Source organism: Thermobia domestica, chromosome 4 (genome assembly GCF_964235325.1).
Source record: "Thermobia domestica chromosome 4, izTheDome1.hap1.1, whole genome shotgun sequence".
Classification (NCBI taxonomy): Eukaryota; Metazoa; Arthropoda; class Insecta; order Zygentoma; family Lepismatidae; genus Thermobia; species Thermobia domestica.
Window position 1 is genome coordinate 57,066,206 of NC_137457.1, and position 15,227 is coordinate 57,081,432.

The 15,227-nt window shown below is 32.3% G+C and overlaps 1 protein-coding gene across 1 annotated transcript; it reads right to left on the reverse strand.

Moving 5' to 3' along the window:
- Positions 1-1,270: 1,270 nt before the first annotated feature.
- Positions 1,271-7,822, reverse strand: LOC145683822 (uncharacterized). The gene is made up of 2 exons (XM_081755417.1): positions 5,308-7,822; positions 1,271-2,477 (listed from the first exon to the last, which is right to left on the reverse strand). The coding sequence occupies exons 1-2, from the start codon at positions 7,392-7,394 to the stop codon at positions 2,456-2,458; spliced, it is 2,109 nt and encodes a 702-aa protein (XP_081611543.1). The 5' UTR covers positions 7,395-7,822; the 3' UTR covers positions 1,271-2,455.
- Positions 7,823-15,227: the final 7,405 nt, after the last annotated feature.

Sequence of the window (15,227 nt, forward strand, 5' to 3'; positions counted from 1 at the left end):
CATTTTTATTTTTTTATTCTTATAAATACAATATAAAATGGAATGGTCTCTTTAATTTAGTCAAGCTATCCCTCCCTATCTAGATTCAGTTCACAGTCTTCATATGTTACCTGGGTTTCGATTTCCAGTACAAGCTCTACCACTGAAATAAGAGTCTCCCCCCACTATTGAGACTTTTAGTGACTTTCTCATCATCTTCAAACCAGTAGGCCAGAGATGTTTCAATACTGAGGTTTAAAGGGAGTTGGACTCCGAACCAACTTTGTATTACTGGGTGGAGAGTAGAGGAGTGATCTCAAATACGATTTCACAAAGGAAAGTGTACACAAATATAAATGTCAACCTCAGAAACAACACAAAACGTATAACAATATATATTCACCGGCTGAAATGCGGTTGTCAGGGGAAAGGTATGAGTAAATATATGATGAATGATCAGGGTACAATAAAATTAGCTACGCCACTGGTGATATATATATTTCTCCTGATCTCCATTCCTGATCTCAGGCTTTTTATTTGTATTTGCCGAGCCCTTTGACGCGGGGCTCTGTTGACTTCGCTCCTTTTAACGGGGGGCCTTCTTGACTGAGGGCCTTTTGTCGCGGGGCTATTTTGACTTAGGTCATTTTGATGCGGGACCGTTTTCACCTGTGCCCTTTTGAAGCGGGGTCCTTTTTGACCTGATTTTTGACATAAGGCCCTTTTGAATCGGCCTCTTTACTCACGAGGATCTTTTGACCCGTGTCCCTTTGACGCGGGATTTTTGACATAGGGCCTTTTGACTCGGACTCTCTTCTTATGATGATCTTTTGACCCGGGTCCTTATAAATAAATGATCTAACGCACCAATAGCAACCCAAAATTAATAAAATGAGGATCAACTCTTTCATCATCATCATAATCATGTAGTTTATCATACTCATCTGAGTTACAATAAATATCACCTATATCATACTCCACATTGTAACGTGCGTTTTATAAAAAGGATAAAGAATTGAAACAGTAATATCGCATCGTCACTGGTCAGGGTCACAATACGCCACCCCCAAAAATTATAGTAGAGAGTAATCAGAATTAAATCGTTTAAATAAGTATATAACCATGTATAAGCACTCAACTTTTAATATACGCTATTGATCTGCATATACGGTATTAAATTAGTTAATTTCAACTTCTCAGTTCCACGTACCAAAAATAGTAACGAATGTTCAAATATCAATTATCAATTAGGTTGAATAACAAGTTTCTGAATTTAATATGAGATAATTATTATTTTCGAATAGAACAAGAAATCGGTACAACTTACAGGTAAATGTAACAAACAAATACTGGTTCAAGTAATCAACTACCCCAAGAGCTCAAACTATAATTCATGAAATTTCAAGAATTAATAATTATAACAATTTCTAATATTAATTTTAGGCTCATGAAATATCGTAATTTTGAAATATATATATATTAAATTTTTAAGACAAAAGCTGAATTTACCAGTTGAGTGTTAAGCAATTTAACCTTCAGGTTACAGTTGTCAAATTAATAGAATAACGGTCAATAACAGATTCTAAAGATATAATTAACTCCAAATAGCAAAATCATAGAACAAACTCACCCAATTTTAGATGTTTAACACTATGTTATTTCCAGAAATCACAATAATTAATTATCAACGGATGAATATTATACACCATTTTTTAATAACTTTAACAACACTTGGTCAAAAGGTCCGACCAGTTTCAATTTTCCCTGAATTCTGACGTAAACCGTATCTACAGAATTTCACGTTCAAAACTCTCACTAGATGGCATAGTTACCAATATATCAGTGTTACCAATACTTCTACTTTAATAACATTTGTTTGACTTTTTTTTTTTTTTTAACATACAACAACATCGAGAGGCCCCCATAAAATAAAAGTTGTACTTTTATTTTATAAATTATTTTGATTATATCAGTCTTGTGTCAATTTGGTTAGAATATCAACACCTACTCCACCACCAACTACTAATACCAGACTCATTCTCTCATGCACCACCAAATAAAAGTAAAAACTAAAAGCAAAAAATATCTTCCCCCAAAATCTCATTCAATAGCATGCATCCATCTGACTCGCCCGACCTAGCATATCCTTGTATTAGTAATATAATGTCATGAGTAAATAATCGAAAATAATTTATAATAACAATTCCAATAATGACCGGAATAGTGATTTACATAAATAATATTTCCAATTATAAATAATTTCCATTAATAGGAGACCTTCAATATAATAATTATTAATTTCCTGAAGTAATAACAGAATTTTATAATTGAAATGAAAACAATAACTTACATTACAGCAGCTCGGGTAGTTTCAGAACAACATCAAAATGAATAATTTACCAGGATAACAAAACTTGCGTACTATATCAGGTTACAATCCAAATTGAATACACGAAGTACAAAGTGAAAAGGACAGTCACACGACATTCATTCCAGGCCTGGAATACAAAAAATATATTAACATCACATACATACAATATTTAAAATATATGCTGACCAAGTTGTTTATTAGTATAATTCTATGTTTAATTTAATTTACTTAATTCAAGATTCTGACTAGAAACAGTTGATCCACAGAAATGAAATTTACAGTTGGTTTGATCTTAATTATTAACAGATAATCTAGGTTCACGATAAATTTTTGTCATCGAAACGTGTACTTTTCTTACATCATTAGGATTCTCAATTGATCTAACTTGTAATGTATTTTTTGTAAGTAATCTCAAAATCTGGAATGGGCCAAGCCACCTAGGACATAATGATTTAGTCACCTTATCAGCTAGACTAGATTTAAATTGGGACTTTATTAAAACCTTATCATTAACTTGATATGTCACAGGAGATCTTTTCCTGTCATATTCTCTCTTCTTACGGTGCCACGCTTTTTCCAAATTCTCTAAAGCTGTTACCCATAAATTTTTGTCCTTTTGTCTGATTTCATAGTTATCAATTTCCCATTTCACATCTAGAGGATCACATACATTATAATTATACACTAGCTCCATTGGTGAACATTTTGATTCAGTATGTTCTGCTGAGTTTATAGAAAATTCAATTTCATGGATACCCTGATCCCACTTAGTTTGTTTATTCCGGAAATAAATTTTCAGACAATCCTTCAAAACACGCAAATAACGCTCCGATGCGTTCGAAGCAGCGTGGTACGGAGATATACAAATATCCCTAATTCCTTGTCCGTACAGAAAATCTTTAAATAAAGATGAAACAAAGAGACTTGAATTATCATGGGAAACCGAATGGGGAAATCCGAATCGGCACATAATTTTATACAGCTTATCTCGTACCGTTTTAGCATTTAAAGTTCTAAAAGGCTCTAACCACATAAATTTAGTACAAGAATCTACAACAATGAGACAGTATTTGCCAGATTTTGATTCACATAGTGGCCCACATACATCAAAATACCATAGGGCGTTCGGAATTTTTTCATATTGAGAAATGAGTTGTCCCATAGGCTGTCTATTAGTACTTTTATTTATTTGGCATTCCTTGCACCGTGAAACATAATCCCTAATGTCCCTAATTATTCCATTCCACGTGTATCTTGCACATATTTTAGAGATACTTCTCTGCGTTCCAGCATGAGCACCCGGTAATATATTATTATGATAATAATCAATTATAGATGTTATCAAACTCTTAGGAATACAAATCTTAAAGGGATTTTTAATAGCTTTCGTCTTTTTGCATAATATCCCTTTTACCAATTTATATCCATCTACGTTTACATTATTTTCTAATTGTTCAATTATTTTCATCAACTCTTCATCCCTTCTTTGGTGTGTAAACACAGCCTGAGACGCAAATGGCATTAACCACAAGTTAATTTTACACATATTTGTTACCTCATCTTTCCAAGTAGGTTCTAAATCAACTGACTCGAACATCTGCGTGTCATGGACCCTGGAAATAAAATCTGAAGGCGTGTTTAACACACTAGGTACATGTTTGACTTCAAAATCAAACCCTAACAGCCGATATAATAAGCTTCCATAGTTTTTTACTTTCTTTAAATTTCGTATGGCATATGCTAATCCTTGGTGATCAACTCGTACCTCGAATTTATTATGTAAATATGTTTTAAAACGTTCCATACATTCAACCAAGGCCATTAATTCCAATAAATATATAGGCTTATTTAAATCATAAGGACGAAGTTTTCGACTAAAATAAGCAATAGGCCGTAACACCCCATTACTATCATATTCTTCGAGACATCCCCCTAAGGATTTTGTTGATGCATCTGAACTAATTACAAACTTACCATTTAAATTAGGTAAACATAATACAATATGAGTCTCGAATAAATCTTTTAATTTATCAAGTGCCGCTTGCTGCTCAGGACCCCATACAAACTCAACTTTTGCTGACCTTAATCGGTTAATGGGTTCCAGAACTTCCTGAAAATGTGGAATAAATTTGGAATAATATTGCAAAAACGCTGTTAAAGCTAACAAACCTCTTCGATTTTTGGGGGGAGGCAAATTTTTAATAATTTCAAGTCTAGAGGGATCTAGATACAAATCATTTCCGTCAATAATGTATCCAAGGTATGATACCTTAGTCTGAAATAAGGTTGACTTACTTAAAGATAACGTTATCCCTGCTTCTCTGAATTTCTGCAATACCAATTCTAATACACGCTTATGTTCATCTATAGTATCTTGAAAAATTATTATATCATCGAAGAACCACTCAATTCCTAAATGTTTTATTGGATACAATATTTCTGTCATAATTTTTGATAACATATGGGAACCTGCTGCCAAACCAAATGGCAAAACACGCCACTGAAACAGCCCCCTATGAGTCATGAAAGCAGTGTATTTGCTAGAATTTTCAGTGAGAGGAATTTGTAGATACGCCCTCCGGACATCAAGATTTGATCTTATTTTACCTTTAGATATCTCAGCCAATATATCCTCCATCCTAGGAGTATATTGAGGATTTAAATATAACCGGGAATTTAAATCCTGATAATTAACTATTAGTCTTTTGTCCCCCGATTTATTATTAACCAAAAAACTTGGAAAACACCATTCACTATCTGATTTTTCAATCACGCCCTCTTTTAACAATTCATCTAGAATAATATCCATATGCTTCTGATCTTGTTTGCTTAATGGATACGCCTTTTTCCTAATTGGTGTTTCATTATTAACACGTATTTGATATTCTACGCCTTTCACCTTCCCTATTTTCTTACAAAACACGTCAGAATAATTATTAACAAGTTCATCTACATACCCTTGCAATGTATTGTCTTGTTCCAATAATACTGGATCTACCATCAGAGGATTTGTACAGCTATTCTCCCCAAGACCGCTCTGCAGTAAAGAATTTGGTACTTTTCCTTCCGTAGAGTTGGCAACTCTGCTACTCATTGGGCCACTCACATTGGATGTTGATTCTCCAATAAACCATCTGGACAAGGACCCCTTCGGAAATTGGCTGGAAAAACCAAAACAATCACCAGCATCATCGTTGTCTTTCCTTGGATAAGTAGGAGAAATTTCTGACCCCCCACCTCTCATTGAATCTACCGGCGAATAAGTTAAAGGCGCAAATTGTCCTTCTAATTTCAACCACAGTTTGTTAGCAACCAAATCCAAGTTTGCCTGAATTTGCTTAAGTTCCCTTATGCCCACAATAAAAACTGGACTCAAATTAGGCACAAGAAAAAACTTCAAATTATAGACCCTTCTACGGAAAGTTATAGGTAACACCACATATGAATTTAATGTCAAAGTTTTATTATCCACACCAACACCAGTAAAAGTTTCACTTTTCACAGTTATAGGTTTTGTTATGCATGAGTTCCAACGTTCAAATTGCTCTTTATTTACCATTGAAATAGTACTGCAGCTATCTAAACCACCGTAATATTTTTGTCCCATAACAAAAGCCTGAACAAAAACAGCAACGATGTGTTTTTGACGCAAAGTGGTATCTGGATACTGTTTATTAATTTCAGAACTTGAAGGTTTCATAAATTCCTCAACACTTGAATCACACCGGGATTTCACCTTCGTGCGCCCCATACATATCATATTACGTTGTTTTTCCGTGTTATGCTCAGACATAAATTGCCCCTTTTTTGAAGTTTTTATTCTGGTTGAACAGTTTTTAGTAGAAGTTCCTTCCCCACGACCACTATTTATCGAACCAGTTTCACACATCAGATCGGTATTAGTAGGCTGGGATTGATACGAGGAATGCATATTACGAGTAGTGGAGCGATGCCGATCACTCACGCCCATGTTTGTTTTCACGCCAACTGTCCGCCTTACATTACAGTATTTGTAAGAATGCGCACCACCACAAACATAGCACTGTAACTGCTTCTTTTCTTTAACACTTGAAACGGATGTCAGTCCTTTATAAACCAACAAATCGTTTTTGTAAAGTTCATATTGATTTACTGCAATCAATAATGTATGCCAACTTTCCGGTTCTTTTTCACGAAATAAATCGTACCTAAGTTGCGGATTTAAACCATAATAAACTTGCCGAAGAATAGCTATATTATCTATTGAACAATTACCTTCCAGCAACTCATAACAAAGGCGTATTTCCCTAATATATTCAGAAGCACTTTCATTAGGATATTGTAGCCGATCAATAAACTTATTTCGTAATTCTCGTTTACCCAGCACCGAAACCATGTCATTAAGTATATGAACACAAATAACCAACCAATTGTTTGTAATTGAAAACTCGCATATCAACTTCGAATGCAACTTACCCGAAGTCCGAGATAGAGCAGAAAAATATAAGGCCTCGTCGGGATATAACTCAGTGGATTTAATACAATATATTGCCTTCAAAAATCTAAATAATTCTTCATAACGTGAACCATCACACTGCGGAATACTTTTTATTGCTTCTAAAAAGCTAACATTTGCAGCTGACTGAGTCACATTTGAAAGACTTGTACGTAAAGTTAATCCAGCACAACCAGCTGGTGGAACAAAAGCACCTTTGCTTTCTTTTTCTTCGTGAATATCGAGGAACGGGTTTGAGTATTCGCCCTGAACACCTGTTTGCACAGGTAACTGACCTTGACCAACCAAATGGTTATCAACGACACGTAATCTATTGGCATTATCAGTCAAGGACGAATGTCTTTCTCTTCGTATTTCTTGATACGAAGTTGAAGATAAAAATGGGTTTGTGCTATGTAAGGTAGCGTTTATGGAAACATTTCCTCTATTTTCAAGAAATGATAAATCCCAATCAAGGGGATTATAAGGTTCCACTATCCCTCCATCGCCATTTGGGAAAGAATTTAAATGTAATTGCTGCCTAATCGGATAATCTCGGTTAACCTGCATTCTTACAATTTAGATAATATAATAAGTTATAAGATACAACTTATGCCAAATTGAATCGCTTTTGTTAATAATATTTCTAGTCAAAACCTATAAATCTAATATGGTGAGTCGTAGTTCCACACTGATACTCCCTACTTAGATAATCCTACCATTCACAATTTCAAACATATCAAATAATTAACTACAACCATAGACAAAATTTTAATTTTCAACAAATGCAACTTTTTGGCAGGAGAGAATTCAGGGAAAATCATGTGTAACGTGCGTTTTATAAAAAGGATAAAGAATTGAAACAGTAATATCGCATCGTCACTGGTCAGGGTCACAATACGCCACCCCCAAAAATTATAGTAGAGAGTAATCAGAATTAAATCGTTTAAATAAGTATATAACCATGTATAAGCACTCAACTTTTAATATACGCTATTGATCTGCATATACGGTATTAAATTAGTTAATTTCAACTTCTCAGTTCCACGTACCAAAAATAGTAACGAATGTTCAAATATCAATTATCAATTAGGTTGAATAACAAGTTTCTGAATTTAATATGAGATAATTATTATTTTCGAATAGAACAAGAAATCGGTACAACTTACAGGTAAATGTAACAAACAAATACTGGTTCAAGTAATCAACTACCCCAAGAGCTCAAACTATAATTCATGAAATTTCAAGAATTAATAATTATAACAATTTCTAATATTAATTTTAGGCTCATGAAATATCGTAATTTTGAAATATATATATATTAAATTTTTAAGACAAAAGCTGAATTTACCAGTTGAGTGTTAAGCAATTTAACCTTCAGGTTACAGTTGTCAAATTAATAGAATAACGGTCAATAACAGATTCTAAAGATATAATTAACTCCAAATAGCAAAATCATAGAACAAACTCACCCAATTTTAGATGTTTAACACTATGTTATTTCCAGAAATCACAATAATTAATTATCAACGGATGAATATTATACACCATTTTTTAATAACTTTAACAACACTTGGTCAAAAGGTCCGACCAGTTTCAATTTTCCCTGAATTCTGACGTAAACCGTATCTACAGAATTTCACGTTCAAAACTCTCACTAGATGGCATAGTTACCAATATTTCAGTGTTACCAATACTTCTACTTTAATAACATTTGTTTGACTTTTTTTTTTTTTTAACATACAACAACATTCATTAAAAGATCATCATCGTCGTTATCTAAGTAATGACACACACGATTGAATACAGGTGTAAGAGATGTAGATGCTAGCAAGTGGCATGTTCGATTACGATTTTCCGTGTATAAATATGAGTAACTTCATTTTTGTAAACTTCTACAAAAGTGAAATAATACTTTAAAAGTATACAAGCTTTTTGAAAACCATCAAACCTGCATCACAATTGAAGCGTTTAAGAAAAGATGACCTGATATAAAAAGTAATATGCATAGAATATAAATTACAACTACTCAGTAAAGGAAGCAAAAGCTACAAATGTCCGGTAACTAAGCTGTTTGAGAAACTTTCATTGGATGATTTGATCAAAATGTGTGGAGATGATGATTTGAGACATCACTCGATTTTTGCGTGTTAAGAACGTGAGTTCGAATAATGTAAGCAAATACCAAAAGTTAACGGAAGGTTTTATAAGAGAATTCAAAACTAAGGTGAATCGAAAGTAAATATCATGTAATCAAAATTTTTTGCAAGACATCATGAAAGAGTTTGAAAATAGAGTTGATTGGATAGAAGTTTCATCTAGACAAACATTAACCGAAGACTTTATAAGGGAATTTAAGTACGAGGTACATTGACGTTACATAGCAAGTGAACAAATATTTTCAGAAGAGTTTATACGAGAATTTGAGTATATGTTCAATGATGATCTTTCGGAAAATTTGAGGGAGTTTGAAAAATTATCAGAAAATTTCATTAGAGAATTTTCTGATATGTTTAAAGACAGCGATTGTTGGAACAACTTGGCAGTTAAACGTAAGTTGAGTGAACAGTTCAATAGATATTGAAAAAAAACTTCTCTTGGTTCATCATATCACACGACCAAGTGTTATCTGAAGTTCTCATTCTAGAGTTTTGGGATAACGTGTATTGGTATGAGATTGTAAGATATCAAAATATCACTTCTGAATTTAAAGTTAATGTTATCAATGGATTTTATGATGATAAAGAGCTAGCTGATGATACAAATTACTCTATTTGTCTTTGGAATAATATTTACAAAGTTAAACCATATGCAATCCTGAAATCATTGAATGTATCCTGAAATCATTGAACATAGTGATATACTTTATGATGATATTCAGATTCGTGATGCAGTTAAAACTTTTACGGCAATTATGTAATATCATAGAAATGGAAGAAGGGAGTCTGAAACTGAAAGTTAGTCAGTAGAGAATCAGAATACAAACAGAAAATAGACGAAGAAGAATGAGGCAACAACATGGATGAACCTACCATGTCCGTGAGAATAACTACAGAAATCAAAAGCTAACCCCTATCCTGAGTACATTCCATCTGCCATACGCACCGTTTCTGTTGGATCTAGTTTTGCCATTGCCTTCTCCTCCAACTGCATTTGCCAGCCATCTCTTTAGAGTTTTCAGACTGTTAAAATCCAAAAGTTCAAGGCTCCGATACCGAATATAAGCTCTCTGGAAGCAATTCACCGCAGCCCTTCTTCCATGCTCTGACTAGAGATCGGGGCTCCAGGTTAAAAGAAAAACAATTATTGGTCAAAGGAACCTCGTTTAAAGGATTGATGAACAAATGTAATATCACCTATGCAAACGATGAATAGAATATGTCTTTAAATGCCTTGAATAGGAGACTTAAAGTGTCTTTCTTCACGGAAGACAGTATGCATCTGTACCATATGGGCATTTGGTGGATTTAACAGAAAACTGTGAAAACCTTGCTTCCGTCGTCAACAAAATTAAGACATATAGACCACGTTTGGACAATTTGCGGTGTTGATATACTGTTGGTAGGCTGTTTTTCAAAGAACATATTGAGGTTTTGTTTGCCATTTTGAAATTTTAGAAATCACACAAATTTTGTGTTACTCAGGGCGGTGTTTGTTTTTCTCTCGACCAGAGGTTGTTCGTCCGATTTAACTACAGTGGTTTTCATATGTTTAAACCTCTCACAATAAATCGGTTGCTGACACAATCCATCTAACCAAGAATCGATTATTTTAGATACATATAAAATAATAAAAATACTGTTGCCAGATAGTGCATGCAACATTTTTTGAGAGAATTACTTCTCAAACAAAATTTCAGCCATCATATATATATCGAGTTTGTAAAAAAACCTGACGTAATGGACAAAATTGGATGCTTTTCTAAATCAGCACACCGCATATACAAATAAGCGAAAACTTCTCTTTTATTTTTCAAAAACGTCACTTTTTCTCAGACTTGTGTTGTTACGGCTATGGTGTTTATACCGCTCATAGGGAGTATCACCTTCTATTACCCCTATTGTAGAACATTGTAGCAATTAAGGAGAGGAAAACGGATGTAATGCTATGACCATAATGCAAAATCAAATTATGACATTATTTATTTTAACTGAGTTATTATCGTCAATATTATTTTTTTTTATTTTGTAACTTCTGAATCCTGTATTTCTACTTTAATTCGTGGCAATTCCGCGTGACTTATAAATTCTTAAGAGATTTACATCAATTTGAAACATAATGATTTCATTATGAAACGTCATATTGTGTGATTTCTTGCCATCTGGTTTGGTCAATTGAGATGACTTGGAACTTTTATTTAAATGCTCTAATGTTACTATATTCAACACAAATCATAATAAAAGAAAACTGTATATAAGCAGACTGAGCAGCTTTGGATTTTTCTCACGTTGTATAGATAATTAAAGCTAATAGAATGAGTAACTTTTTCTAAATTGTAATATCAAGGCTATAGGTTTAGGAGAAATAACATCATCTATTAAAATAAGAAGAGAATGTATCATTTAATAGAAGGAAATCACATTTCTATCATTTACTTTAAATATAGAAGTAGTATATATGCTTTTTCTAGGTATGGGATGAACTTCGACCAATAACACAAAAGTCCGTATTACAATGTATTTTTCTCTATGTCCATAGGTAAGTATAGCCGTAAATCATATAGCTAGCATAAAGATTACTGAAGAGATGTACCGCTTTATTGTAATTCAGGTCTCATCAATGTGACCCGAATGCCTCACAGTTCAGTGGAATAAAAGAAAATTATTATACAATTTAATAATGACTACATTTAGTAGGACAGATTTGGTGAGGGGGAACCGTATCATTTAGTATAAAGTTTCTTCCACTGCTTTCACTATCAAATAGAATATCCTTTTGGAGATTACAATTTATGAAACCTTCACATCCTTACATTATTACCTCACATATTATGTCACTATTTCACACCTTTAATCAAAGTATTTAACGCTAATGGATGATTTAAAATCTGTAACACAGCAACCGTTAACAATATAAAGGCGATTTTTGGCAGGATTCAAACCTTTCCACAGTTTGAATTTTTTGGGACCATTCCTATTATTTTCTTGTCATTTCCTTTAGTTCAGTCCAATTAGTTTAAATATTTTGTTAGTAGCGAATTATTAAGTTTCATTTTTAAATGAATATTTTTCCAAAATTGTGTTGTCACTATATTGTTGCCATACCAGGGATGATCATCAAAATGTTCCAGATTGTGGAAAGGTATATTTACATGTATAATGCCGAAAAATGTAATTTTACTGTACATGGTTGTTGTGTGCATGGTTTACTAAATCATTAGCGTTTAGTGCATAAATTAGAGGTGTGAAACAATGACGTCATATATGACCTAATGTTGAAAATTGCTGAAAAATGCCAACGTGTATCCATCGGAATTTGAAAGAGAATATTCGACCAAATAACAGAAAAAAAAAAGAAATACTTTATACTATGTGGTACGGTATAACAAATTTTACTATTGCTATTTCCCCGACTGATTTGTTTGATTTCTTCATAAAACATGCCTTTTTCTATAACTGACGGAAGGAAAATCTACAGAGAATAAACGAATAAAGAAATCTCTACTTTGCCTTGAGAGATTTTTACTAGAATGGAACCTATTATAACAGAAAGGTTTATAATTCAGCTCTTAGCAATATTGCTTAAGCTGTATATGTAAGTAATTTTGAAGAGAATTCAATATAAATACTGTAATAAATTAACGTTACAATTATATAATATCCAGTACATACCAAAAAAGGCACTGCACGAAAATGCCTTTACGAACATTCTAAGATGTTGACAGGATTTATTAGAATAATTATTTGAACCAACTAGTAGAAACACTATATATCTATCTATCTATCTATCTATCTATCTATCTATCTATCTATATATATATATATATATATATATATATATATATATATATATATATATATATATATATATATATGCACTTACTTATATACTTAAAAAACTTATCATTTTTAATCCTACGTATTACAGATGTATGCGGTTGTAAGTACATCATATAGCCAGTAGTGCTATATTATTTTATCTTAAACGTTAACTTTTATAATTATGTACAAATGATTGTTAAAATAAAATTTGTGAACCTATTTAACCACTTTGAGCATTGGTTATAATTTATGAATTTTACTGCATGTTTCTTTGTTTCTGGTAGAGTAAACTAAATATTCTTCTTATTTACTGCTAATAGCTGAATTCAAATACGTATATAAATAGCTGCATAAGGAATCCAATAATCAATTGGTTATATATATACATATTCCGAAATTTAAGGAAATACTGTCATATTAGAGAACACTACGGTTTAACTATTGACCATGAGTCAACTAGTTTGGTAATATTTTATGAACGGATAGTGAACTTCTGTCATTTAAGCTCTGCATTACATACTCAAGGACATTTTTATGTTAAAACGTAGCTTACCCGTATTATACAATCCGATCATAATGTATAAATGATAGGTGCTTAGGTTCGAAATATAATACTACCAAACCAGAAGACTTTTAACTGAAACGAAAACATTATTTAATCTCACTGAACTAAAATATCCATTATTAGAACCTCCAGAAATAATTGTATTCTAAAGGCTATAAATAATTCGAAACTTTAAATTTAATGTGAGAATTATGAAAGAATACTGAGATGACATTTCCAAAAACATTCGAATAGGTTGTAAGAATTATCACACATACCCTAACACTTACTAAATGTTTCAATGCTCGTTTTGGAAAAGCAAAAGCTAATGGAGCTCTAATACCTATCTGGAGCAAAAAGATTTGAAATCTTGAAACTAACGTAAAAGGCAACCAATATTTGCCATTTCGTAAAAGAATATTGTAGCAAAATCAAATGGTTCTCTAACTATTTTAAGGATATTTTAAATTGTAATTTTAATTGTGAGTTTAAACAAAATCATCATATTTTGAAATTTCTCACTTGTTAAAGTATTACTAAAACCAATGAAATGGAATTCCTGTAAATTTAGGAGTACCCTTTTAACACTCGTCGCTTAATGCATAAATGAGCAATATCATTCTTCTCGGATTGAGAAATTTTGCTGACTTTCCTGTTGATAAAACAAAATTCATCGTGTTTAAATCTCCTATTTGCACTTGTCTAACTGTATATCGGCCTAACTGTTTACGTAAAAATATGCTGTGAAAAAGCTTATGTATCTATATATGATTGGAATAAAATACAAAATGTTGGTGTGTTGTATATTGGAATAATTCTCACAATATTCCAGGAAATAGCCTGTCAAATGTAGTAGTTTATAATATGTAAGATTTTCTTCTGATGCTGAAGTAAATATTGTCTTCATTCTTTATGGTCTATTATGAGCTTGCATGTATTCAATGGAAAGAACCACAGAATTATTACTGAAATTTTACGTTATTGAAATTGTACATCCTGTCAGTCATAATAAAGATGTTAGTTATTTTCCAATTGGGTAGTGTTTTCTAAATGATTTTCTACATACTAATGGGGGTTAATACTGTAATTGTAATACTTTTTTGGGAAACGATACCTGAGTCCAGTCTCGTTACCACTGGATTCAGAAAAAGCATATTAAATTGTAATTTCGGAAGATTTAAATCTGTATCAAATAGCGTTATAATTTTCTAATAAAATCAATATTTTCCAAGCGATTATTCAGCATTTGACCTGTGTTGATTTGATATTTCGAAGTTCCGGTACGGTAAATAAATACGAAGGAGCTAAACATTATTTTCATGTTCTCATTCTCTATAAAGAAACGAAGGTAGTATATATACTGTGCTAATAAAAAGTAACAAAACAAATATTGAAATTCCTAAAGTACTCCTCGTCTTCCTCAGCACAATTGTACTTACAATTGACTATTGAGATTTAGTTATAACTTTTATTACTTATACATGAGGATAAGATAAAATGGAAATGCTAGATATTACAAAGATAAGTGGTCGAGTCAAAAAAATGTGACAATCGTCGACTTCAGATTCAAATATGTATTTTAATATGGCTAAACAGGTAACCTGCTAAATGCGTAGTTTAAGATATGTCTCCAAGTGTGAGTGCAACAATCCTTTTCATACGAATTTTGATGTAGCATTCACTGCTACAACATCCATTAGCATACATAAATAATCACAACCTTAAATAGTGGCAAAAGAATAAACTGGATTGGCTTATACATTATGGAGTCATATTATATAATTACACAAACTATATTAATGTATATAATTATAATAATTATTAATTATATTTACTCACATTTCATATCGTATATAATTCTGAGACACCCGGTTCCTT